The sequence below is a fragment of the Hippocampus comes genome, unplaced genomic scaffold (genome assembly GCF_001891065.2).
Source record: "Hippocampus comes isolate QL1 unplaced genomic scaffold, H_comes_QL1_v1.1 scaffold249, whole genome shotgun sequence".
NCBI classification, from domain to species: Eukaryota; Metazoa; Chordata; class Actinopteri; order Syngnathiformes; family Syngnathidae; genus Hippocampus; species Hippocampus comes.
The window spans coordinates 704,712-731,767 of NW_017805035.1; the positions used below are offsets into that span (position 1 = coordinate 704,712).

The 27,056-nt window shown below is 43.2% G+C and overlaps 3 protein-coding genes and 2 long non-coding RNA genes across 9 annotated transcripts in view; 3 read left to right on the forward strand and 2 right to left on the reverse strand.

The window, feature by feature from the left end:
• LOC109512186 (uncharacterized) overlaps positions 1-16,581 on the reverse strand; it is a 17,939-nt gene extending 1,358 nt beyond the window's left edge. The window contains exons 1-2 of the long non-coding RNA XR_002167475.1: positions 16,487-16,581; positions 670-685 (exon numbers count right to left, since the gene is read on the reverse strand). This is a non-coding gene — a long non-coding RNA (uncharacterized LOC109512186). The remainder of the gene's footprint in view (positions 1-669; positions 686-16,486) is intronic.
• On the reverse strand, positions 3,616-12,321 carry hormad1 (HORMA domain containing 1). Of its 5 annotated transcripts, XM_019863718.1 has the most exons (18): positions 12,208-12,321; positions 11,640-12,140; positions 11,429-11,493; positions 9,568-9,636; positions 8,902-9,046; positions 8,614-8,677; positions 8,191-8,227; positions 8,057-8,077; positions 7,864-7,890; positions 7,706-7,776; positions 7,434-7,597; positions 6,803-6,960; positions 6,658-6,726; positions 5,896-5,953; positions 5,623-5,665; positions 5,147-5,234; positions 4,463-4,519; positions 3,616-3,985 (listed from the first exon to the last, which is right to left on the reverse strand). In XM_019863718.1, exons 2-18 carry the CDS (start codon positions 11,653-11,655, stop codon positions 3,905-3,907), a joined length of 1,233 nt encoding a protein of 410 aa, XP_019719277.1. In that variant the 5' UTR covers positions 11,656-12,140; positions 12,208-12,321; the 3' UTR covers positions 3,616-3,904. The 5 variants fall into 5 exon arrangements, with proteins under 5 accessions (XP_019719277.1, XP_019719278.1, XP_019719276.1 ...); XM_019863719.1 differs by having other exon boundaries at positions 4,463-4,513; positions 11,640-12,321; XM_019863717.1 differs by having other exon boundaries at positions 11,640-12,321.
• Positions 10,288-14,031, forward strand: ensab (endosulfine alpha b). Its single transcript, XM_019863724.1, has 3 exons — positions 10,288-10,507; positions 12,366-12,488; positions 12,842-14,031. Exons 1-3 carry the CDS (start codon positions 10,451-10,453, stop codon positions 13,010-13,012), a joined length of 351 nt encoding a protein of 116 aa, XP_019719283.1. The 5' UTR covers positions 10,288-10,450; the 3' UTR covers positions 13,013-14,031.
• A 3,571-nt stretch (positions 16,582-20,152) lies between the features above and the next one.
• Positions 20,153-22,885, forward strand: mcl1b (MCL1 apoptosis regulator, BCL2 family member b). The gene is made up of 3 exons (XM_019863722.1): positions 20,153-20,800; positions 21,656-21,906; positions 22,038-22,885. The coding sequence occupies exons 1-3, from the start codon at positions 20,299-20,301 to the stop codon at positions 22,152-22,154; spliced, it is 870 nt and encodes a 289-aa protein (XP_019719281.1). The 5' UTR covers positions 20,153-20,298; the 3' UTR covers positions 22,155-22,885.
• Positions 22,886-23,468: 583 nt separating this feature from the next.
• Positions 23,469-26,526, forward strand: LOC109512187 (uncharacterized). The gene is made up of 3 exons (XR_002167476.1): positions 23,469-24,597; positions 24,641-26,359; positions 26,392-26,526. It is a non-coding gene; the product is annotated as an uncharacterized LOC109512187 (long non-coding RNA).
• The last annotated feature ends 530 nt before the right edge of the window (positions 26,527-27,056 follow it).

Consider the following 27,056-nt stretch of genomic DNA (forward strand, 5'->3'; position numbering starts at 1 on the left):
CCAGGAGACACGAGCCGGGGGCAGGCCGCTCTAATGGCCGAAGCGTGACATTTAAACCCCTGCCCTGCGGTAGTTTCAGGGGGTCTTTAGTGGAAAGGGGGAGCATTGAACACAGAGGAAAAAAAAAGTGTACAGGCCGAAGCGCACCCTGTCCACGCGTGCCCCCCCCCCACCTCCACCCTTGATTTGGGACCATTGGGGGCTCCCCATTGTGAGTGCCCTGTCACCGAAGAAAAGCCCTTTTGCGGGGCAAACAATTCGGCTGTCCACTCGGATCACAATGGAAGCACATCCCGTCGCTTTTGAGCATCTGCTTGGACTCGCCGGCCAGCGTTCATCCGAGCACCTCGGCACGCTAAATCCGGAGTCTGCCGACCACCTGCTCTCGGCATCCCCGCCTTCGAGCATTCCCGATTCTGATCAATAGTGCTGACAAGGACAAACGTTGAGCAGCTTTCTTGGGGGGGAGGGGGGGGTTGCATCCTAGAAGCCAACTGTACGAGCCGTGCGTGACGCTGATGTGAAGAACAAGACTGGGTTTGCCTGAGAGGGTTTCAGTATCAAAGCCTCTTGAATGGCCCCCTAACGCCCCCTTGTGGATGATCCTGATGAAGGCACAATAATGCAATGGCGGTCCGCCGTTTGTCCAAGTGGCCAATTACAATTTACAGTCATGACTGTACACCTCTGCCTACATTGTTGACTGTCTATATCAATCTACGTTTCAAATGACAAATTTCATGACAAATATCCCTTATGGCTGTGACGTGTATGACACTTCTCATGTGGCATATTTACATCATTTCTAATGTAGAATCTTCAGACCACCTTTTTGATTCAACTCAAAAATATATGTTGAGTAGACTCGCACACTCGCGGTTTGGCACCCGCGTGTTCGCCGACTGGCAGATTTAAATTTTTTTGAATTATTCTGATGCATTTGAACCACAAATTGGAATCATTTTTCTCGGAGAATGTCTGAGTGCCACATTTAGCAGATTTTTTTTTTTTTTTTTGGTGCGCCCACTAGCCGCCTTCGAGCGGGGGAGCGCTAATCAGCTCGCGCGCATTTGCTGCCCTTCTGGCAATGTCAGAGGGGTCACAGTTCTTGGGCTGGATGTCCACTGCATGGCTGCCGCCACCCCCAAGCCTCTCCGCCTCGCCCCGGCGCCCCCTCGGGGCCCACAGGCCCTGCAGGCACAATCACAGAAGCTGCCTTTAATCTCCGCTGAGCCTGGACTGAGCTCGGCTGCTTGTCCGTCAGGCCTTGACCGCACGCCGGCTGCTCGGACCGCGGCTATTGACTGGGACACGCCGCGCCGCGCTACGATTGGTCGGCCGGCGTGTTTGCGCAGCTGATTGATCGGCTTGCGCTGCCCGCTGGACGTGTGTTCCTGAATTTCATTTCAGTATTCATTTGTGGGCAGCGCCTGTGTGCAGAAATGAAACGTGCGAGTGGAGGATTGTGGGTGGGGAGAGACGCCTTGACGGGCTATTGTTGGACTGCAGTGGAAAAACCAGAAGACAGCATGATAAGTCACGTATATTTACATCATGGGAGTGTCACGTGAATTCCCGAAATATTCTCTATTAAATGTGTTTCTTTTATATTTGTGGAAAGCTGGGAGATCATTCAGTGATTTCATTGCTGACTACATCAGGGACATCACTTGAAAAATTATTTGCCCGCTTATCATATTCCTACTTTTTTTTTTTTTGCATCGTTTCCTCTCTTTGCCGTTTACGATTGTCAAACAACTGCAAAGACTTGCAGAATTCCTTTGATTCAGAACCACTGGATGATTTTTGATCATAAACCTTTCCAAAGGTTATGCCACAGCATTTCAATCAGATTCAAGATTTTAACTCGGCCACTCCAAAACCTTGATTTTGTTTATATGGATAGTATTGTTTATCGATTATTTATTCATCTATAGTTGTCACTCCACCGTGACCGTCAAGATATCAACCGATTTCGGTCCAGTTGAGCAGATTGGTGCAAAGTCTAATATATAGTATCCATTTATCATATATTGCTTTCGTATTGACTGTTCATTGATACATGTAGTTTTTAATTTTATTTATTTTTTTTAAAACAGTAAAATGCTGCTGACTATTCTTGTCACTGTTCACGTTCAAGTATAGACCATCTATTTAGTCATGTACCATTTGACACATGCGCTGCTGATGTTGTACTTAGATACTTGATCCTCATGTGTTGTTACCGCGTACTTTGATGCCGTAAAACTGGAAATTTCCCCGTGGTGGCTCGAATATACTGGTCAACAAGCAGGCAGGAGGGGCTGGCTCGCTTGTGTTGCATTTCATCCCTCACAAAGATGTGCGACTATTTCTTGCCTGTATCACGGCCTCTGCTTTTGCCTCCCTTCTTAATAACATTGCACACACGCGCTTGAAAGACAATAAAATAAATGCCGCGCTCCACGCTATGCCTGCGTTAAGCCGTAAGCAGCCATTTGATAAAGTCCACCCTCCCGCCCCCCCTCCCACCCCCAAACCCCCCACCTCCATTTCCAGACAGAGAAGGGACTGCTTGGATATGCATCACAAAGGCTTCCTCCGGTATTGATCGGCAGCGGGTTCGGGCAGTCTATCAGCAAATGTTCCTCTCTCCGGGAAAAACAATAGGAGATTAAAAACACACAGCTCGGCTGCTGACGGGCCCAAAGGTCACTTGTGCCAGGGTATAATCCACTTTCACTTAACGGCTTCATTTCCAGCACTCCACATGCAAATGGTGAGTTTAGTGACTGAAGTGCTCGCTGATTGGTGAGAGTGCAAACTGAATGGCTGTTTACACGAGGCAGGTTGTCACTGGACGCGGATAAAATAGCTCAGCTCGTGAACGATTGTTACGGCTTCCCCGTACACGCTGAAAAAAAAAACGCCCATAAAAAAACGACGAACATTTTCACAAGCGTTCAGTGTAGACGTGCAGTAAAGCAAAACAACAATGGTAAAGTACAGTGATCCATCAAAATGTACATTAAAACACAACCAACCACGTGTAAGGGCTTAAAATAAAATCTGTTTTTTTTTTTACCTACCAGAGTCCGATTTGCAATTTTAAAGACCCTGATTCATGAAATCATAGCTTTGTTTTGACATTCTTAAAAATAATTTCAAGATGAACAATGATATGGTATGGAATTATAGCGATAAAGTATGTCCATAATAACATTTTGAGAGTTGATTTTTGCGAGAGAGAAAAATGCACAAAATGAATTCTTGCACTTAATGTTGCTTTGTTGTATAGCGGTTTTGTGCCATCCTTGAATGGCATTTTTGATGCAAGATAGCCCTTTGCACTGTAAAAAATAAATCACAGCATGTGGTTATTTTGATTTTTGCTTCAAAGCCTTTTTTTTTGCTAGTTTGCGATAGTGGACCTTTAATTCATGCATTGAGAAATGTATTATTAAAAAATGCAGTTTTATACATATTTGACACAGATGCGCGCATTTCGTCCAAATTTAAAATGCGTGGTCAAATGCGGCCTCAGGAGTACCACTGATGAAAAATAATGGCCAGCATTGAAGTTGCCCATCTCTGAGCTTGGCCTTCATACAAGGAAGTAAATATACAGTCAGTAAAAACCCTTTCCACTTGTGTCTTTTCTTACAGCCTCCAGTTTTAATCTGCACAAGTCAAACTTGTTTGGTCAACATTAAAAATGGTACAACAACAAAAGGGAGATTGCACACTATTACAACAAGATTAAACCAGAAAACAAACTCTTCGAACTTCGAACAATGTGCCGTTGAAACAATGAAGTTATCATGCGGTATTTTAAAGAACCTCCCAGGTGACCATTGACAAACCTAAAAAGGAGGCAAGTGTGTGTGTGTGTGTGTGTGTGTGTGTGTGTGTGGTGTTTGGTGGCTCACGGACTCTCTTTGGACTCGCTGAACTTGCGTTTCTTCAGAACTGTCTCCTGACTGCTGGGGATGTCGTACCAACAAACCTGACGAGAGAACGTTTGGGGAAAAAAAGTGAGCTCGCATCCCACTCGGCAGAGCGCGAGGACTGCTGACTCATTCGTAACATAGCAGAGGTTTTCATGAGCGCGCCACGCACGCCCTCGCAATGGTGAGCGCTCGCTCGTCGTGATCTTGCTGCAAAAAGCTGCTTGATTTCCCACGTCAGCCTTTTTATTCAACATACACCAGGCATGTGCAGCTCCGGGTCCTGGAGGGCCGCCGCCCTGCTTGTTTTCCCCATCTCTCCCGGCCGCGACACACCTGATTGAAATCATAAGCTCACCAGCCAGTTCTGAAGCAGCATTAGAACGGTCCTGATCATTTGAATCAGGTGTGCTGCAGCCGGGAGAGATGGGAAAACAGGCAGGACGGCGGCCCTTTGAGGACCGAGTTTGGACACCCGTGACATCCACATAACGTTAAGGCACGTTTTCATACTGTTAAGAATGGGTTCTTCTCACCGTATTGTTCTTCGCGGCAGCTTGCTTCCTCGTGTTCATTGTTCGTTTTGTCTGTTGCTGACATAAACACGGTGTTAGGATCACTGTCGATTACTTTCCAAAAGATTTTGTACTCAACAAAATCTTAATTGACATCTTAATAACAGCTTTGGTTATCAGAAGAAACTGCCACCGTCCTGGCCTTCAGCTTTAATTTTTTTATATATATATAAAAAAAAAATGCCCTACACACAATCGGGTCTTTAATTCTTTAGACACAGAAGAGTGGAATTTTGTTTTCACTCTGACACAGATGTGTCCTTCTATTTTCATTCTATGCAACTGATGTTCAAAGCCTCTCGTTCTAATTCTAGCACAGAAAGCGTCCTGCCTTCTGCTTTAATTCTTACACCCAAACCTTTGTGGCCTTCAGCTTTACTCTTCATACATTAACCTTTGAGGCCCACTTGAATTCTTACGCACAAGCAGTTAAAGCCTTCTGCTTTACTTTTTACCTATGAACCTTTCTGGCCTACTGCTTTAATTCTTAAACATACATCTTTTTGGCCTTCAGCTTTAATTCTTACAAAACGTTATGCTTTACGGTAATGCAAAAACACTTCTCTTATCAACACTGACTTGAAATTCTTTCGTGAGACGAAGCGCCAATCGCGCAAAAGGGAGAATGCGAGGAGATAGACGAACCGTAGAGTGTTGTATGATGCGTCCGCTCCTGGTGGTCATGGTGGACACCTCCATGTCGGATGGCCTCTTCAGCATAACAGCCTCCATCTGAGAAGAACACTTCTTCCTCTCACCACTTTTGAATTCTTCTTGCATCTGTTCAAGCTATCTATCCAAGTGTGCATCATCGTTGCAGCTTTTCATTGAAACATTTTAAGTACTTTTTAAATACTGTAGTATGTTTGCGTTGTATCACTCTTTTCTCTTTGTTCCCCCCCACAGTTTGGTATATTAGTTTCATTTTCTTTCCTGATTTTTTTTGAACAACTTTTCAATGAATTGCCATGTTAACATAAGATTCATAGCCAAAGAAATTGAATACTACTGGTACGGAAGTTTGAAATTTGCATCACGCCCTTGGAATGGCTTAATGATATATTTCTTGTCAGTCTTTCTTGAACAACAGCGTATGCAGTGGTGATGTCACACTCACCAAAGTTTTGCCCATCTTCTCATGGGAGCTCAGATCAATCTCTTGTGCTGATGAAAGAAAAAAAAAACTGAACCTTGCAGCTCATTTTGTAACTTGGATAAATGTTGACATTTGCAAAAAGTGGTGTTTTCAGGCATGTTGAGGCCCCCAAAAGGACACGCATTCATCATAACTATTAAAATAACAGAAATTACAATAACAGTAATAATAAGCCAATGGCTTTCACACCACCCACTGGTTTGGACCTAATTAATGATAAGAACAAGCAGGACCTTACCTTTGATGTCCGTGCAGTTATTTTGGGACGTGTCGTCCACATCTTCAATCTCAGACCTCTACAGGTGGTGAGATTAGCAAATATAAGAGGGGGATTTTTAAAGCGGAAGTCAAGTCAAAAAGGTTCTTTGCAATATTATGTTCTATGCACCCACACCCGACTACACGCTGGGTCCTGATGAATATTGCATTTGTCCATCCATCCATCCATTTTCTGATCCGCTCTATCCTCACAAGAGCCGCGGGGCGTGCTGGAGCCTATCGCAGCCGTCTTCGGGCAGTAGGCGGGGGACACCCTGAACCGGTTGCCAGCCAATCGCAGGGCACACAGAGACGAACAACCATCCGCGCTCACACTCACACCTAGGGACAATTTTGAGTGTTCAATCAGCCTGCCATGCATGTTTTTTGTAATGTGGGAGGAAACCGGAGTACCCGGAGAAAACCCACGCAGGCCCGGGCAGAACATGCAAACTCCACACAGGGAGGCCGGAGCTGGAATCGAACCCGGTACCTCTGCCTGTGAGGTCGATGCGCTAACCACTGGATCAACGGGCCGCCCATATTGCATTTGTGAAAAGAAAAAAAAAAAAAAAAAAGAAAAAAAAAAATAATAAATAAAACCCACCCGTTTTTATCCATCTCAAGGGGCGGCCAAACTGAAGCCAAACTGCGGCAGGTTTGTTACTTTATGGACCCATATTTGCCAACTCTGCGAGAGAGTGTGGTGTGAGCCTGAGAGAGTGTGCACGTAAAAGCTCACCTGTGATAGGCTCCCGTCACGTTTGACCCGAAGAAACCATCTATTTCTCCTTCCAGTGCCCTCCTCCACCTATGGACAGGAAGCGCCAACTATGACTGTCGTTCACGTCGGCGTGTGAAGTGACGGCCTGGTTCGAAACGCTCACCGGCTCCAGCCTGTGTCTCTCGGTGGCCATGTTCACCTTGAGCGAGTGGAAAGGCGTGAACACCTCTCCCAGGGTCAGACTAACCGGCTCGCGCTCAAACACTAGTATGTCGCCATCAGCCTCCTTGAAGCCCGGTGGCTGGTAGTTGTGCGGAGTGACTGAGGACGATGAGATGAGCACATGGCTTTTGAATCAGAGTTTAAAACAAAAGCGTTGCCTGTGAAAATTAAGATTTAATTTTGGAAGAACAGGACGCAGAATGACCTCACCAAATTTTATTCTATCAATGGTTTTTATGGATGCAAGGTAATGTTATTGATGTCTGACTAAAAAAAATCATGAGTTTAGTGTCACTTGTACACAACTGCTGGAAATAGTTGCAGTACATAAAGGGAAAAACGATGGACAAACAGCCATTTGGTTGATTTTTTTTAGTCGATGTTTGAAGGGCTATAATCGGCCCATTTAAATATTCAGCCAAGTAACGGTCGGTCCCGAATAATTTCATTTAAATTCCGTAAGCATTTTTTTCAGTAATTGTTCATGATCTGCCAAAACAAACAGTTTGTGCTTGCGCCGTAGATATCGTCATAACTTTTGGCATAAAAATTTCCTCCCTGAAGCCGTTTACCTTCATCGTAGTAAGTCAGCGTCATGTTGAGGAAGATTTTGTTGGGCAGAGGGCCAAGGTTCTGCATTAGGATGTAGAGCTTCCTCACCAGCAAGATGCTAGCCTTCTTTGTGCTGCCAACCGCAATGGCAAAATCCTCGTTTGGGGGGCTGATGGAAGGAGAGCTAGAAGGAGCAAACAGTCAACGGGTGAGCTTATCGCCTGTGTTTTTATGTCATGTTGCTCTTCAAAAAAAGTGTTGGGTGGAAAAAAGGTGGGTAGAAAAACCCCACCTCCTCCCAAAGTTCATCTGTGCCCCTTCTGTGTTGTAGTGAATCCTGAATTGATAAAACTCTGTCACCTTCTGAAAGTGAAGAAATGAGAGATGTTCAGTAATCCTGTTAAGTGGTCAGGATTTGTCTGGTGTTTCGTCACAATGGGAACGCATTACCTGTGGGTCGTCAGGGTCAGTGGAGACCTGCAATAGTGCCAGAAGTTGACTCAAAATTGTTACTGACATTGATTCTGATGGGGAAAGACTATTTAATCCAAACATCTACCTTGAATTAGTTTAATAATGCACTACTATAGCTCAAAAATTCACAAATACACGCAAAAAAAAAAAAAAAAACTAGCGTACTTACAGACATAATGATAGTCCGCAGCTGGAGGGAATAAGATATGAGATTTGGTAGGGTACAAGACGTTAAAATGTGAACTCATTGCCAAGATTATATGACAAATAAGTAACCTAAAGACATTGTTGAATGTGTCTTACGTATTTCATTTGAATGGCGTCAAAGCATCCAGTTATCCTTCGAAAGGAAGCAAGAAAAAAATGTTATGAGCAAGAGAAATTCAGAACAAAGCCCACTTGGAGAGGTCACTGTCCAAATAGTAAACATATTGGTAGATTATTGATGAAACTGGTGATTGATAACAGCAATGAGAATTTCCCCCATTGTTTTGGTACAATTACTTAACAATTGATATGGATTAAAGCCAATTTCCCTTTTAACCACAGACGAACGAAACCAATTTGGTTTATGTGTGAAGTTGGCCACTTTTAATAAGAGTCCATCATTTCATTATTCTGCTATATTCTCATGTGGACTGAGTGATTTTTATGAGGACACCAAGGGCACTTTGTAGTGGTATTGGCCCGCTTCTTGTGTGTCGGAAGAAAGATGCAGATGTTTACCATTCAACAATCTGACAGGCGCCAGGACAACTGCGCTCCTCCCTGAGGATCATCACTTTCTGATCTGTGGGAAGAAACTTGTTGATATGGACTGAAAATATAGCGTTCATGAAATATTCATTGTTTTATTGGTGCTAATCAAGTATTAAAGCATGTAAACATCATTAACATTGGTAAAAACTTCCTTCAATATCTTTTTACCGAAATGATTACATGATTAATGGCCCAATTTACCCTTTTTGGGCATCCTAGCACACTCTATTGACCAGAGACCACTGATTGTCCAACCTTCAAAATATTTGCTCTCGTAGGCTCTTTCTGGAAAAAGTCCTCGAAGGTACATGATGCTCGACACGCCTATGGCCAGAAGATTTTTGATAACACTGACAGACTGCAGCTCAGAGACAACCCGATTGGGCAACAGTTGAGGGTCCTGAAAAGACACAAACTTGTTGATTGACACAGAACCACCAGAGTGCATTTACATTTTAGGACAGTTATACGATAACTGCCCTTTTTCTGCTGCTTTATACAGAATGAGACAAAAGCAGGCATGCATACACTTGAAATTGTGTTAATTCTATTATAATTCCTGGCATCATCTTCTTCTGTGGTGATGGTGAAGCCACACACTTCCCAGTATGCTTTTCAATCATTGTATATAGTTGTAATAAATTAAAAGTTGTTAAAAGTTGTAGGAAGTTAAAAGCTCCTGAATGAATGGGCTTTCCGTTACCGCTTGTGGGAATAAAGCAAGTGAACAGCATCGACATCTGTGTCGTCCTTTCACCTTAAATAATGTGGTGTGGATTTAATGTCATAACTACTGAAGTTTAGGCAAAACAAACAAACAAAAACAAGTATCAGATTTACGATTCATTTCCAATTTGGTTGAGTTACATAATTGTCATCCATTGCAGCGAAACATCAAGTCATTTTATGGATTATATTTACCTTAGATATCCGCACTTGTTGTACAAATGCCATGTCATTTGTGAAACAGAACCTCTGGACAGCAGAAATCTGGAAGGAAAAGTAAAGACTAATGAGGACCATTTAACTGATTACGCTGGTTTAGCAAATGAATTAGCTAGCACATGAGCTAGCAAGTTATCACAGCAAATCGTTCCGAAACAATGATTCAACACCAGTGTACTTAGCAAATGAAATAAATAAAAATACACTCTAAACATTTATCACAGTTGGAGGATTAACTTTACCAGGACAAAAAGTTCATTTAGTCGAAAATTATTTCGAATCTTTGAGCTAATTGCAAACTTGCAAAAAACAAGCCAACAGTAAAAGTTTGGTTGACAGGTAGCAAATTCAACAAGTAACCAATCAAACAGAGGAGGCGTTGCTTTCTTCAGGTACTTCAAGATAATGACGTTTAAAAACCCACTGTCCCTTCATTACGTTTGTTTCGGTGCTTTGAGGAAACAGGAGAACAATTTGTAAGCCAAAGTGAATCCCCGATTGTCCGATTTTTGGCCTTAAAATCGTATTTTGGTCAAGTGTTTGTTTGACTGTGTAGCTGTTGCGGACGCGTTGCCCACAAATTCAATATCGCTAGCCGATTGGGCAAAAAGGCTGTAACATGGTTGTCTGGACAAATGCTTCTTTGCCATTGGCTACTGTATGTGTCACTCACAAATACGACACACCCCTAACGGTGATGTCATTTTTGAACACGCCATTTTTGTTGGGGAGCAGTCGTCTCTCAGAAAGAGAGGATTATTTTGTATACAGGTACGTTAAACCGTCGCTTTTATCATTTTAAAAGCTTTTGGGCTTTTCTGGCCACCGGATCACCCGCTCGTCCAGCCACACTCACAGAATGTCGTCGGAGAACCTGGACTCGGACACTCAGCTGGACTACGAGGACGAAAAACAGGTGGGTTTGGTGGCTGCTATCTTATCTGTAGTGGGCTAACTTAACGCGCGCTAGGCTAGCATGGGGAGGCTGACGTCAAACTAGCTCGTGTGACATCGGTGTCACATGAAATGTCCCTTGTTGTTCAAACTGCACTAATTCAACGACACGAAACGCTGGTTTTTGTGCTCCAAAAGTGGTTCGTTTGTTTTCCTGCGGCAACAACATTGGCTGGTCTCTTGTGTCATTGGCTGCGGAGCCGCGGCTACTCAGGCCTCATTGGTCCTCCTGGAGGCTATCCGGTTGTCTTAAAAGTTGTTGGTCTTTTTTCGAAATGAACAACTTGGAAACGTTTTGCCCCATTCGCCATGAGCCTCAAAGGACAACTCTCGCCATACGTTGACAACTCAATGAAAATAAATAGTGGTATTCATGGTGGTGACTATTTGTTTTGGTCACTGCATGTACAGTATACAATATTATTGATATCCAGTTTTAGGGCCGTATACTAGTGTACGTTTGTCGTCATTAGTAAGATTATTCAACTCGTTCGTAGAATTGTATCACTAGTTATCTATTTGTCCACATCTGTGTGATATTTCTGCCCTCTCGCAGGACAACCACGTTATTAGTGAGGCAAAACGGTTCCCTGCTTCGGAACGGTTTGCTTGATTGAGCCTGAACTGACAATTGCCACCATACGCTGTCAAAGCAACAGTCATGATGAAGATGAACGATTACAATAGTCCAGCACGATGCCTCCAAGCAGGTGTCGTCCACGAGCAATAAAGTGTGTCATAGCATCAGTGTATTCTCATGTTTTTGCCCTAAATTGAAAAAAAAAAACAAACACTGCACTGTCTAACTTTTCTTGATGATAGATTATATCGCCCAGTAGGTTTCCCACAATGGATCCAAGTGATTCAGCACACCAACACCCACCGCGTCATCCCAGATGGACTCAGTTCTGCAGCTTTGGTGTCCTCCTGAGTTGCTTTTTTTAATCCCTGAACAAACAAGACTCACTCACACCGTGCATTTGCACTCTTGCACGCACAGTTAGGTCCAGAAGTATTTGGACCTTTTTTTTTTTTGCCTCCTCTCACTTTGCATCGTGATCTATTTGGATTAAAAAGCTCAACACCATATTTACTGTCGATCTGCTTCATTTGACATGAAGTAGCAAATTAATGGAGCAAAACCTCTTCCTGATTTGCACTAGGCGTGTCCTGGTGGCACTCAACACCTGGCGCTTATCGGACTCGTTTGTCTTGTGAGACAGCTGCTGAACCGCTCGCTTTGTTCACTCAAAAGCCATGCGTGCCTTGTTTTAAGCACTGGAAATTGGTGTCAATCAAGTCATTGCGGTTTGTTTAAAACTGATTGCAAACAGTACATGGACATATGAATTGATGCCATCATCGAATTTCATTCCGTCACCCAGTGACAATCGATAAGAGATTCGATTCGTTTCCTTTGTGCTTCTCTGAGTTTTTAATCCCACATTCCAAAAACTTGCATGTTAGCTTCATTGACGACTCACAATTGTCCAAATTGTAAATGGGAGCGTGAATGCCCCGATGTTGACCGGCTGGTGTCCCCCCTCGTCTCTCACCAAAAGTCAGCTAGAATTGGCCACAGCACACCCGCGCCCCTAATAAGAAGAAAAAAATGCAATAGAAAACAACTGTCTGGATGTACTTGGGCGCTGTTCCAACAACCTGGAATGTCCATTGCTGCTGTTCCGTGCATGTTTGGAAACTGAGGATGGCTGTAAATGATCCCCTGTCACATGAGCAGCTGTTTTGTGAACATTCTCCCTCCTTCCTCCATGTTGACAGAAACGTGCGTTGATAAGGATGTGGACTTGTTCACACAGGACTCCCAGGAGAAGAATGGCAACCCGGTGAAGGCCGAGGAGGCCAAGCTGAAGGCCAAGTACCCGGGTCTTGGTCAGCGGCCCGGCGGCTCCAACTTCCTCATGAAGCGGCTACAGAAAGGGGTAAGACGCATCTGCTGCATAACGGAGATGCTCAAAACAATGAAGCTGATCAATTTGAACATTAAATGGCTTGTCTTTGTAGTGTATTTGATTAAGTCAAAACACGGTTTACAATACAATACATCCTGTTTGCAAGTCACTGTCTTCTGTTTTTATTCATGTTTAACACATCCCAATTTTATTGCCATTGGATTTGTATAACCAAATCCAAGAAGCGTGTGCTTGCTCGTGCCTGTCGTCGGCAATGCTGTACAAACGCTGTTTCTAATGTTTTGACTCGTATAACCGACTGTGTTGGTCTCGCAAGAGTACAATGAGGTGCGCTAACATGGCCGACCCCTCTCGTCGCACAGCAAAAATACTTTGACTCGGGTGACTACAACATGGCCAAGGCCAAGATGAAGAACAAACAGCTTCCCGTGGCAGGGACCGACAAGAACCTGGTGACCGGCGACCACATCCCCACGCCGCAAGACCTGCCGCAGAGGAAGTCGTCCTTGGTGACCAGCAAGCTCGCCGGCTAGCCTTTCGCCATCACACCAAGAGAACACCCCCTGCCTCACCCCGTATCCCTCTCCGCTCCCGCCACACCCCCACCCCGTGTCGTCACGCCAATCGCCACCACCCCATCTTCCCCCGTCATCCGCGGGCGACGTCCAGGGCAGACTTGTTGAGTGATGCTCTCGTTTGTGGGTCGGAAGGAGACGGCGTCCTCTCCCGTCCTCTCCTGAGCACAGCGCGCCCCCACTGTTCGCACTGCGCTCCTCCTCTTGTCTTGGTTGTCCGTATTCCAAGATGGTTGCCATCAGCAGGTGTGTGACTTCGCCGGGGACTTTGTGCACTTTGTAGTTTGGTGATTGATGTGCGTCAGAGACTGGGGATCCAGCTTCCTGCTTCCGGATGCGGTTAGGGGTTCGAACGCGCGCACACATCCTTACTTGCTCGTATACCAAATTTCCGCAGTTGCGATGGGAGTTGACGTTGCTTTAATTGTACACTCGACAAAAACCCGCTGCATGATTGTATCCGACAAGAAATCCTAACGGGAGACGGGACCGCCTTCTTCGTTATTTTTTTTTTTGTTTTGTTTTGTTTTTCTTTGCTGTCGGGACAATCCACAGCGCAATTCAGTCCCTGAACTTTATCTGACTTCTGTTTTGGCCGGCAATCACCGCTGCACTGGCCGCATGCTCCTCTCAGTCGTGCTCACACAGGCATGCCCTTTGTGTAGTTCAGTTTTGTGCTTTGAGCAGAAAATCAAGCTTCAGAGTGGCAGCAACAGTGTGATTTTTTTTTTTGTTTGTTTGTTTGTTTGTTTTTTTAACATCCATTCTGACAAACTTTCTCTCCGGGAGACTCGTCCTTAAAAAGCACACCAACCTAAAAATGAAGTGTTAAGTCACATTATAGCAACAGCTGACAGAATGTGTGCTGCTTCGGGTTTCGTTGGTTTGAAATAACACAATATGAAATATTAATATTCGGCTCCAGTAAACAACTTCGTTGATGTTTCTACAAATAAAAGTTCCATTTGATGTGGAAAGCCAGTTGAACATTTCTTCAATGTCCTTGATATCCAGCTTAAAGTCCATGTACTCTTTATCGTCACTTGTAAGACGTTATTTTTCCACTACTATTGCAATTTTCACTGATTCGTACACATACTAGTACGCTTTAGTTGTATACCTAGGGAAGTAACAAGAAGCCAATTTGATTTGGAAAATCAATTTTGGATTTGACCAAATCGAATTGCTATGATTCACGGACGGTATATTTCAAAATGTATCGCACCCCATATTTCGAGGTGCATCATCGAATCATCTTTTATGAGCAGGTATGAATCGGTTTGGTGTTGCTGATGGTTTGTTGTTTCTCTGAATTGAATGAACTTGCATAAGAGGGACCTTGGAGAGCTTTTACATGTTGTTACTTATTAATAAATATCCCAAAAGCTACAGCCATACCAAAATCGATATAAATCGTAATCCCATTGAATCGAACCACATTGCATCGCCAGAGGCATGCCCTTTGTAGTTTAGTTTTTTGCTTTTAGCAGAAAAACAAACTTTAGAGAGGGAGCAAAAGTGTGATTTTTTTTTTTTTTTTTGTTTGTTTGTTTGTTTTTTTAACATCCATTCTGACAAACTTTCTCTCCGGGAGACTCGTCCTTAAAAAGCACACCAACCTAAAAATGAAGTGTTAAGTCACATTATAGCAACAGCTGACAGAATGTGTGCTGCTTCGGGTTTCGTTGGTTTGAAATAACACAATATGAAATATTAATATTCGGCTCCAGTAAACAACTTCGTTGATGTTTCTACAAATAAAAGTTCCATTTGATGTGGAAAGCCAGTTGAACATTTCTTCAATGTCCTTGATATCCAGCTTAAAGTCCATGTACTCTTTATCGTCACTTGTAAGACGTTATTTTTCCACTACTATTGCAATTTTCACTGATTCGTACACATACTAGTACGCTTTAGTTGTATACCTAGGGAAGTAACAAGAAGCCAATTTGATTTGGAAAATCAATTTTGGATTTGACCAAATCGAATTGCTATGATTCACGGACGGTATATTTCAAAATGTATCGCACCCCATATTTCGAGGTGCATCATCGAATCATCTTTTATGAGCAGGTATGAATCGGTTTGGTGTTGCTGATGGTTTGTTGTTTCTCTGAATTGAATGAACTTGCATAAGAGGGACCTTGGAGAGCTTTTACATGTTGTTACTTATTAATAAATATCCCAAAAGCTACAGCCATACCAAAATCGATATAAATCGTAATCCCATTGAATCGAACCACATTGCATCGTTCGGCTTCAAAATGTAGCATTCTCGAATCGTAGCGTGCCTCTTGTATCAAGATACGTATTGAGTCGTCTTTTATTGGAGAGATGTACAACCCTACTAGTAACACTGTTTGACCCTACTAGCAGGCAGGCATGTGTCACGCACTAGTAGCCACCTGGACCCTACTAGTAGAACCAAAATGGCCACCAGTAGTTTTGCCTCAGTAGCAACATGTAGTTGTTCGACTAGTTTTCAAGAAATGTAATGCAGTTGTTAAGAACGCTGCAACTTAGACACAGACGTACTCGTGAAGACAAAGAGCATACTAGTGCATGGGCGTAAAGCTGGATATCAAGGAAGATTGATCATGTGAATGATCTCACAAAAGAATGATCAACAATTATTTCACAAGGAAGTAAACTGAGTATTTTAAATGAGCATTTTTACAGCAGTCTTTGGAAATCACAATGTCCCATCACTGGTGAGACATTTTTTTAGAACAGGTCAAAGAGCATACTCGTACGTGGACTTTGAATTTGGATTTCGAGGACGCCGAATAAAAGTTCCAACTGCTTTCCATAATCGCTGGCGTGTCCGCAACCTGATAAGCAGCAAATCCAGCTTGGCTTCATGAAAGTAGGCCGCGGCTTTCCCGCGGGGGTTCGCTCAACACACACCCACGCCTATTCTCAGCAGAGCACATCGACGTGTCGTGACGCATCGTAGACTCCCCGAGCATGTCAAGCCGCTCTGCAGTCCTGACAAAGTTTGAATTTAAAGTGCATGACGTTGAGGACGAGCCTTTCAGGGAACATTTGCACTGCTGGCCATGAAGTGCATGCGAGGCGCATTAAATTTGGAAAGCTGTTTGAGCAGTTAGGTCACATCCTTGGTATCCACCATAAGGTCCACGCACTAGTACACTGTGTGCTCCCTAGTAAGACAATTTCGTTGTATGAGTAGAACGACTATATTTGTTTGACTTTGTCATTGCCATGACAAACCGAGATTAATCCCGTTATCTTTATCTTCAACTCAAAAGCTGTGCTGATTTCAAATCAAAACAATACAATGGCACCATCGACAGAGTTGTGTCATTACCGTGGTTTACAAACTTGAATTTCACAAACAAGCATAAGGGAGCCCCTTTTTAATGCCTTCCTGTTGAAAAATGGACTTGGTTACTAGATATACTTGACTACACACACACACACACGCACACACAGTCATTGGCAGCCGACGGTTGATATTTAGTTGACAAATAAAAAACGTCAATGGCTGTTAATCGGTTAACTAGTAGAATTAAACAATGTCACTCGTAGTTCCAGTTGCACGCAGCGACCAACTAGTACAGTTTTGCCTCAGTACAAAACAAGTCCTTGTAGTGCAAAGAAAAAAAAAAAGTCAGATGTTCCATCAAGGCAATCAACCAAATGCCCAAACAGCTTTCCAAACTTTGTCAGCCTACTAGTTTCTCGATTGGTGGTACACATGCATGTGAATACATTGTAAATAGACTGTGTGTGTGTGTGTGTGTGTGTGTGTGTGTGTGTTGTCATAATATTTGCTCGCCTTTGTTTTTGTGCGGGTCAGACGAGTTCTGGGCATCGCATGTGTGTGTGTGTGTGTGTGACTCACTAGCACCTCAAGTATTTGAAGGGGCGGCATGTGTGCGTCTGTATCTTGTCTAAATGCTGCTGGTGGTAGCGTCTTCTCTCTGTGCCGTGACACAGGCCAAAATGTGTGGAATTTGCCTTGACGTTACTGAACGCCAGCTAAACATCTCGCTGTTGCTTGTGTTGGAGAGAAATTGTGGGTGATAAGCGACCACGATGGGAGTTGTGACGGGCTTGTTTCAGACGGGGCAGTTCTCATGTACCGGAATGTAAATATGATCATGAACGAGCATCTCCTTGATTTCCGTTCTTGTTGTGTTCTCTTCTCCTATCACAAATGTATACAAAAATATATAAAACAACAAAAAAAAAAAATCACCCTGGCTTGACATCACTGCAGGGAAACCAGAGGCCTCCATGCTTCAAGGACAAATATATTCCGAGAAAAAAAAAAGTTTACATGACAGGAGAACACGTGGGAAACACGGGAATAAGGACTTCACAATGTGCTTGGAATGTTGATCTTCTGTGGGTAGTCACGGAGAATTTTTTTTTTTTTTTTTGCCAGTATTTGAAATAAAATTTTACATGAATAAAGTGTCATTTTATTTTTCTTCACTGATAGAGCCAACCAATTCCGTTTTATTTAGTCGATATTGCTAATTACAGATGAAGAATCACATCAATGATTACACAGTGAGACTAATCCACCCATGAACATGCATTACGGTATCTCGTTTTTAGGCTTGTTTATACAACATAAACTACGTGTAGTGGACAAAACAAATTTTCACACCCTTGTTCAATTCAGTTTTTGTGATATAAATAATGAGGCCAAGATAAACCATTTAAAAATTTGTTCCTCCATTAATATGACCTACAACTTGTGCAACTCTTAAATAAATAAAAAAATGAATAGGCGGCCCGGTGTGGCAGTGGTTTGCGCATCTACCTCACAGGGCAGAGGTCGCGTGTTCGATCCCGGCTCCGGCCTTTCTGTGTGGAGTTTGCATGTTTTCCCCGGGCCTATGTTTCTTCCAGGAACTCTGGTTTCCTCCCACATTCCAAAAACATGCGTGGCGTGGCAGGCTGATTGAACACTCTAAATTGTCCCTAGGTGGGAATGTGAGCGCCAATGGTTTTTCATCTCTGTGTGCCCTGCGATTGGCTGGCAACCGGTTCAGGGTGTCCACCGCCGACTACTGCCCTGAAGACAGCTGGAATAAGCTCCAGCACCCCCTGCGACCTTTGTGAGGATAAAGCGAATCGGAAAATCGATGGATGGATGGAGTTCACGCCCTCTTTACAACTGGGAATGTGGTTGTGTGTTCAGAATGAACGAATCACATTCAGACTCGCGAAAGAGGAGCCAGCACGCGCTTGCTACTGTTTCAAATGTCCGTTTAACCCCAAAATGAAGTACATATGTTTTTGTGGGATTTTCCTGACATTTCTTCTGGGCTTTCGAGCATATGCCTGAAAGTTTGGTGCCAACATTGATATTTGGAACTGTTTCGAATTCCCTCTACCTTGACAAAGCTGAAGCACAAAAGCTTGATGCTGCTATCTTCATTGTAGTTATCATATTCTATTAGTTATGAGCAGTGTTGCGTTTGAGCTAAACCTTATTTCGGAATTATGGCTAAAACGTTGAACCTTAGTGCACACATAATTGCAATTTTTCATGCAAACACAGAAAGAACAAAATACAACAGGTAGTGGCAGTATCGTGCTTTGCGGCTCTACTTGTGCAGCTTAGCCAAGGTGGTACATATGTTATACAGTATTATCAAACTAAGAACGTTTATATAAAATGCAAAATATTGGTTACAAATAATGATTTTTTTTTATTAAATGATGAGCAATCGTGATTGTTTTATATAATTATAATGAATATTTTTTTGATATTTAACGGTTTTTTTTTTCGTATACAGTATTGTAATCACCGTCCATTTTAGAAATCTAACGTTGGCCCACCCCTGGTTTTGTCATAATAATAATGCTACAGTCAATAGCAGTGTTAGTAGTATGAGTGGTATTATTGTCATTGTATTAACTGTAGCAAATGTAAACGAGTCGCCAGTGGCTACATTTCTGGAAGCAATAGCACCAACTACTGCCGAAAAGTTGACCAAGGAGGGAATAATGAATGGAAGTAGCAGTGTTGTCTGCAGCACGGGGCAGAAGGAGAGCGAGGTTATGTATGGATCATCACATCAAAACAAAAACACACTAGTGTGCGTCACAGAGACATCACCCTGAAATGAGAATCAAAAAAGTACAGAAACTGCCTCGTAGTCTAACTGGAAACCACCTTAAAGCAGAGGTGACATTAGCAAAAATATACACTGGCAAAAAAAGAACCTGTTGGATTTGCTGTGCATTAATTTAAAAATTTGGATAGAGGCGAAGCATGATTTGAATGCGTTTAACCAATGTTCATAATTTCTCTTTTTTTTCGGGGTCAACGAAAAGGACTGAAATGCAGACTTCATCCAAGTAGAACTTACCACCATCAACCACTCGGGGGAGGCAAAATTTCATTTCCAATATGTTTGTCTCTGACTCACTAACCACAAAGTTGGCAAAAATGAATGGAATGTTTTTATTTGCAAATAGAGAACAGAACGTCTTGAAACTTGAGTTAGTCACGTTGTCTTGACAAAATCCTGTGTTGTGACACAGTTATGTCTCCCTCCCTCTGGAACATTGATTAAGAAAAAAACTATTCATGGCACATGAAACAAGTACGGGGCAATGAAATTGGTAAAAAGGTATCATAGCTATACTGACTGGAAAGTCCAGTGTAAAATGCAATGTACAAAGCAGATTGCCAAAAAAAAAGATTGATTGTTCAGGGTTTGACAGTAGTTTTTTGAAAATTCCGAACATAGCCTATTTTCAAACAAATGCTTAAACAAATAGTCAAGTCAAATTTATTTATATAGCCTCTAATCCCAAAAAGGCCTTTAGGGGTAACAAATATGAACGACATCCCCTGATCAACATAAATCCCCAGTGTAACATGTTGACATTTTTACCTGAGGGTTTAGAATGAGTTAAAAAAAAAGAAAGCCGAGATTAAAACATTTAAAAAAATAATCATCACGTAAATGTGGTTGCTTTTTTTCAAATAGTTGATAAAATGTTCTTTTTTTTTTAAATAGTTGATAAAATAATTCAGAGGAACTGGGCGGATAAAGCGCGTCATGTGGCGTCACGCAATGGCGTCATCTGGCCTATATATAAGAGCACACCGGCGGCAGCAGTTTTCGCCTTTCGACGTCGAGGCGATTATGGGAGATTAATTTGAGTCAAGACTAGCGTTTGTACAACTTGGGTACTTTTTTTTCACCGCACTTTCTTTGAAAATACAAGAAGAAAAAGCAACCTTCAAGATGAGTATGGTGCAGCCCACAAGCCAAGTTCTGAAGCCCCAAGGCCGCCCCATGCGCCCACAAAATGGAGTCGCGGAAGGCTTATTGCAATGCAACTCTCCCCCCGTCGCCGCCGCGTCCACATCGCCGCCACAGCTTCATCGGGCCGTGGCGACCTTGGGCGCCGTTAACTGCAACAGCGGGGCCGCCAAGCCCCGACCTAGCGCCTTGGAAATTCTCTGCAAGGGCGGACTAGCCACCATGAACCACCGCAACAACAGCGACGACGACTTCGATGTGGAAAGCAGCGACGACTCACCACCGAGTACCCCCGACTCCCAGGACTCACTAGTCGCCGACGGCCGCAACGACGTGGTGGACGCCGAGACCAAGGGCCTCATTAGACGTTTTCTCACAGACTTTACCGGCCTGTCGACTGCTAGCTGGAACGAAAGCAAGGCACATTCGACCATGAAAAGAGTCGTGGCTAAGGTTTTGGAAAAGCACAAGTACAAGTACAATGGTGAGTGGCTCTTTCTTTTCCTCATTTTCTTTCGTGACGTGAGCTATTTGCTCGGCGGCCATCTTTTCCACTCATAACCAGGAAATGTCTACGACTACGTGCTTAGTTAGTACTCGAACATATTGTTCCAAAGGTTAGCAGTAGTCAAGAATTTTACAGGTGGATTGAAAAAAAATAATGTATATAATTCACAGGCAACGACCGTTGTTCACACGTACTATATAGCAGCACGTTTCAACAAGCGAGTAGATTTTATAGCAACAAAGTCGTTCAGAAAGGCACCAATAAAGAGAGCACGTTTCCGGCAACGAATGTGATTATGAAAAGAACACTTTTGGAAACTAGGCCATGTATTTACCAAAGGTGTTGTCGACAAACTTTTAAATGTTCTTCTGAGGCTTTTGGGTGTAACCTGTTTCCTCAAGTCAGCGGTTGAAATTTGAAAGCAAAAAAAAAAGTAAGACAACGAGTAAAGTCACGGGTATTTTTCTCTGCTTTTTTTAAACTGGGCCTTTTATTTACTCAAGGTATCATAACCAGCACGTGATATTTAATATCCCGAGCCTAGTGGACAACTTTCCAAACGGAAGATGGGAACATTAAACAAGTGAGGAACAAAATGTACAGTGGAAAAGGTAACAATGAGAAGAGTGGGCATGCTTCTTGAAATAATTATGACAAAAAAGAACAGTTTGATTGACTAGGACTTAATTATTCCCAGGTATCATCGGAAAATACTCTTGTTCTTGAAAGACACAAGATGATAAATTTAAAAGTGAGCAGCCAAAAGTACAATGAAAGTTGAACATTCAGAAGAGTGCACTTAAGTTAATGGCGCCTCCATATTTCCTTAAGGTATCATCAACAAATTGTCTCTGGACGACCGAGGGGACAACGTGAGCTTCATCAGTGAAGTAGCCAAGAGCCTGTTTTCGGATGGGACAACCAACTGGGGGCGCGTGGCCAGCTTGGTGGCCTTTGGGGCCATTGTGTCCCAGCACCTGAAAGAAAAGGGCCGGGCCCACTGTGTGGAGCCGGTGGCCGATGAGATCTCTTCGTATCTGCTGTCGCACCAGCGCAACTGGCTGGTGAAAAACAACTCTTGGGTAAGTCAGTGAGTCATGGCTGACTGTAAAGTGATTGTGTAACATTGCGAAGTCTACGTGTCAAGCAGCCTCCGCACCCCACAACTAATCATCCCTTTGATTTATTTTTATTTTTTCCTCCGGCCCCCTAGGATGGCTTTGTACAATTCTTTCGGGAAGTGGATCCTGAGTCTACAGTGAGGAACACATTAATGGCCTTTGCTGGAGTGGCTGGCATTGGCGCCACACTGGCCCTGTTGATCAGGTGAATTTGTCGGACTCTTGAAGACAACTTTTGAACCAACGTTGATGCTGATCCGGACAAGCATCGTCCACGTTCCCCTCGGACTTTAAAAGATGGAAATTAAGGCAAAGTCACTGTTTATGGCAGTTGGGCGTTCCTACCTATGTTTTAAGCATTTGTGCAGACACGTCAACTTTTCACAGATTGACTTCGTCCAGTAATTAGCAAATATTTAATTTTCAAAGAAATTTATTTTTTCTATTAGATCTAAATATGTTTCTATGCAACTTTGTAAAAGATTCACTCTGATTTTGCGCTTGTTTTGTGATTAAGTTGACGGGTTGAGGACATTTCTCTGCACTGGTGTAGTCGCGATAATTCGTAGCAGGAAGCGCCAGCCACATCTTCCATGCACAGCATAGTGACGGTGAAGCTCATTTCCATTAGTCCGATTCCGGAAAAATACAGCTTTGAGAGTGGAGCACAGAACATTTGCATTGGTGCCGCTCGGTGCTTCCTCTCAAGTCAGATCAGCGCCAGGAACCGAAGCACTGCAGAACGTTGGGAAGTACTGCGCCCTGGACCCTTTGAGTCTCATATGAGAAGCTTTTCAAGGACTGAATTCAAAGTGCGTCACAGAAACAAAGGCCTGCAGGCGATGGGGTCGTCAGCAAGGGCGCAGGCACGGGTCCATGTGTAAACCACCAGGAGAATGTGTAGGGTCATTTAGTTAATAAAAACAAAAGTAACACGAAATGTTTTTGTTCATGCTGTCTTTCTGTTTAGGGAATTTCTGTAAATGCAGAAGTTTCGTATTTGTCACCCTCGCGCCACTTCCGCTCTACTTCCCCTTTATCGCACCGCAACACCGTTTCTTAGAAACAAGATCCCTCCACCCTGCCCACACCCCACATCCGTCAGAATTATATAACGGCTTCGTGGTACGTGACAATATGTCCGCCCGGGAACATCGACTCCTCCCATATTTGTTCAGATCCTCACGGTTGTCCCGGGTGGCAACATAAAACACGTTTCTCAAGAGGAGTAGGAAGTCTGTCGTCTCCACGGTGACGATCAGTGAAATCTGCGGCCTTGGTTACGCCAGCAGCAGTCTGTTTCTTGCAGGGGAATTATGGTGGGAGGGAAAGGAGGTCTTTTGTGGGCAACGTGGCAGGAATGCTTGCGTCATTCAGGAGCAAAAATGGAGGAGCATTGCAGCATCTTTGGTGGGAGAGGAGGGGGCTGATATGGATTTGAAGATCTGGCAGCGACCTCGATTCATTTAAATATGCGTTCTCGAGTTCAGCTTTGCCCTTGGCATCATAATTCCAGCAGCTTTCTAATTCACTCCCAAAGCCATATTTATGTGTCTTTTCAGATTCCGCACATTCAATCCCAGCTACTCATTTATCATTTCTTTCCCAAGCGTTCATGTAAAAACAGTCTAAAAATGGCCGGCACTGAATGAATTTCGCTGGGCTGATTGACACGAAGGCAACATAAAAACAGACTTGTTACTTCGACATAGGTCGTGAGACTTCAACATAACCTCGTGAGATATATTTTGTGAGTCTTCGATGGTCTTGTAATTCGTGAGTGCATCTCGTAAGACTCTTGCCAAGCTCGTAAAAACATTAACATGTATCGCCAGGTTTTTTTTTTTTGATGCGCTTCAGGTAATTCTGCATGTTTCGTGAAGCTTCAACAAAAATCCGGCAAGGCGGAATTTTTCGAGACTTTGACATCTTACATGTCAAAAAAATCTGTTGTGAAGACAACACAGTTTGCAAGTTCATTTTACCAAGTCTTCATCTTGTGATAGTTTGCGTCCTCGTGAGACGTCAACATAGCCCGTGAGACTGACAGCTTGCGAGACTTCGATGGTGTTGTGACACTTTGACACAGCATAATTTATATCAAGTTATTATTCAAAAAAAAAAGTTTAACCACAGAGTCCAGTTGACTTTTGCAAAAAGTTACCGTTTGTAACAAAGACAAAACGCAGATGTTAAAATAAAAACATCTTTTGTGCGCTAAAATGAGTCATTCAATTTGTTTAAAAAAAAATAAAAATTCATCAAATCCAATCAAAGTTGTGAACTGAAAGTTGAATTTTGCCACCATCCAAATTCTCACGAGACTTTGTCTCTCACAGGACTTTTCGATAAAGCTGCGAGATTCTTTTCGATTTCATCTTGCCCAGTATGTAAAAGATTACGATTGCTATCTTGTGACTCATTTTTTGCTGCCTTATCGCCCCCTTTATGTGGGCTGGAGTTCGGACAGCGCAATCCAGAAGTGACTCAGAGTCGAAACCGTGGTCTGTACTTTTGGTCAAACGCCTCCGTGTCAGATATGAATCTCGGGTGACGACGTTCCACAGCTTCCATGAGGTGTCTCAGAAATACACAAATGACATTATCATGACATGGGGAGCTCCCATCCTAAAAGTGGCAGTTAGGCTTAATGTGGTCTAGATTAGGCATGTAAAATATTAGTGCACCTTCACAGATTAAAAAAAAAAATGGTTGTAAATGACTGGTTTATTTCCCTTCACCGTTGATAACCTGATGAGTTATCCACTGTAGTAACTGCTGTCACTGAAACGGTTAAAGTCCATGTACCTGCGCTTTTCGACTGTCACCTTGGCAGATGTCCATTGTTTACCAATTAATCTATTTTTTATCCATCTTACTGTTTGTAGAGCTCATCTAGGCAAAAAAAAAAGTAAAACAAACATTTCTCATGGCTTCCCTCGCATGGCACTCACTGCTTGTTGGCAGCCATGGAAATAAAAAGCCATCTTAAACAGTCAGGAGCGCCAAACAGGAAGTGTAGCTCGAGCCGCATTGCAGCGCTGGGAGCGTTGCAGGCGCGGTCGCTTTGGAAACAATCGAGCGCATAGTTCACATTGTGATTCCTGTGGGCGGTGTTGACCGATTGTCATCAGGCTGGAACTCGTTTTTTCACTTTAGAGCTGAAGACAAGCTTTTAAAGGTTGCGTTCGGAATATCTTAATCCCTACCCCCACCCCAATAACTATGTAGAATTTTTGTTCCCTATGTGTTAATACCTTTACTTCTGTTAAATTCGTTTTGAGTTTAATTGTATTTCAAAGAAATTTTCCGTATTGAAATGGACTGAAATGCCGGTGAACTGTTTCAAAATCCCCCAAACACTACATGCTACATGTTTTCAATGAAGGTGAACTAAAATACAAGTACAAAAACAGAAGAATAAAAAGAAGCTGGCTTTTAGTGTATTGAAGACAGAATACTGCGATATTTGTGAGATGTATGCCTTTAAGGGGTGTGGCCTAATGAGTAATGAGACTGATTCCAGCTCACATCGTCCGTTTACCACGTGCTTAGTCTGCAGGTGGTGTGGTTCATATTTTGTATTTATCGGTGTTGGTCTGCTCCATGCGCCTTGCGAGTGCTTTCATTTTTGTATTTGCGTGGTCGACTTGTGCTGCACATGCCTCGCGTGGCTTTTTGTTGTGTGTGTGGTCCTGCTCGATAAACGGCTGAAAGTGCATTGGCGACTCCCTCCCATCGAGCACCATAATGAAGATCGGGAGTGATTCCCAACACAGTCAAAATGATTTTATTTAGGGAACTCTAGCGAGCAGAAAACGAATCGTTTTGTTCTGTCATTTGATCTCATAGCTTCCCCTGCAAACCAGTCTGCTGCAGTTTGAACTTTTGGTAATTTGAACCGTTGAGGATCGGCCTCCTGGCCCGCCTTGCGCATTGGTTGCTGGCGACAGACTCCCCCCGCCCCTTCTTTTTTTTAAAAAAAGCCTCCGATTCCAGGAACTGGGCCGTGGTGCAAGTTTATCTTTAACCGGATAACTCAGCTGCTCTTACTAAGAACTTTGATGCTTGAGCTCAGAACTGTGAGAGCCTGATTGTGGAGATAAAAAAACGATAAATGTTGGCCTGCAAGGACGACAGCGAGAGACAGAAAGAAAAAAGTCTGCTTGCACAAACCGACCACACCATTTTTCAGCTGCACGCAGCAGTGAAATTGCACACTCTGTTTACACAACAACTTGATGGAGTTGTTCGTTTCGTTTCGTTTTTTTTTTGAAACGTTTCACACACATGCATTCAGACAAACCTGTGTAAACAGGTTTAAAACATCGTTAGGATGGATTACATGTGCCCTATTTCGATTTCACTTTGCTCGTCCGCCTCCATTTAGAGAATGTGAAAGATTAGGGGAAAAGTATTTTTATCTTAACGGGCAGTGTGATTCAGAACAATTGAAAAACAATGCCGATTTAAAAGAAAGGACAGTGGAAATATTTTTGTGCAAAAAGAAAATTGTGTATATAATGAGCAAAGATGCCGGCATTCGACTATTCATGGATTGCAGGTTGCATCCATATTGCACGGTGTAAACATTCAAGGAAAGCGAGATTATAAAAGTAAAAAAAGTATTGTGCAGCGTTTGACAGATTGTGATGTCACTTGCTCAAGAGCGAGGAGTCGGATGACAATGTTGTGTGCTCTCTTTGCGGCACGGTTGTCATGTGTGGTGGGGCAATGTGAAGGCTGCCCCGAAGGTGCGCGCGCGCGCAGTTTGAATGTCACGCTGGAGAGGCTTCATGTTCAAATAAATGAATCAAGAAAAAGGAAAAGTAAGAAAAATGACTGGGAGACATGTTTGAAGCTGTGCCGTCAACACTTTTGCCACGTTATTTCGTTCATTTATTTGTCGCTCGGAAGACTCACCTGGAGCATAAGCATGGACATGATTTTGTGGCTTTTGACTTACATGCCAGTCACTTGAGAATTCCTGGACGGTTCTTACGATGAGGTAAACGCACCGTGATGTCATGTCGTGAAGTCATCTCAAAATTTCTCAAGAAAATATTTAGATTGCCATGTGGAGTTGAGTACAATCAGGCTTACTCGCGGGC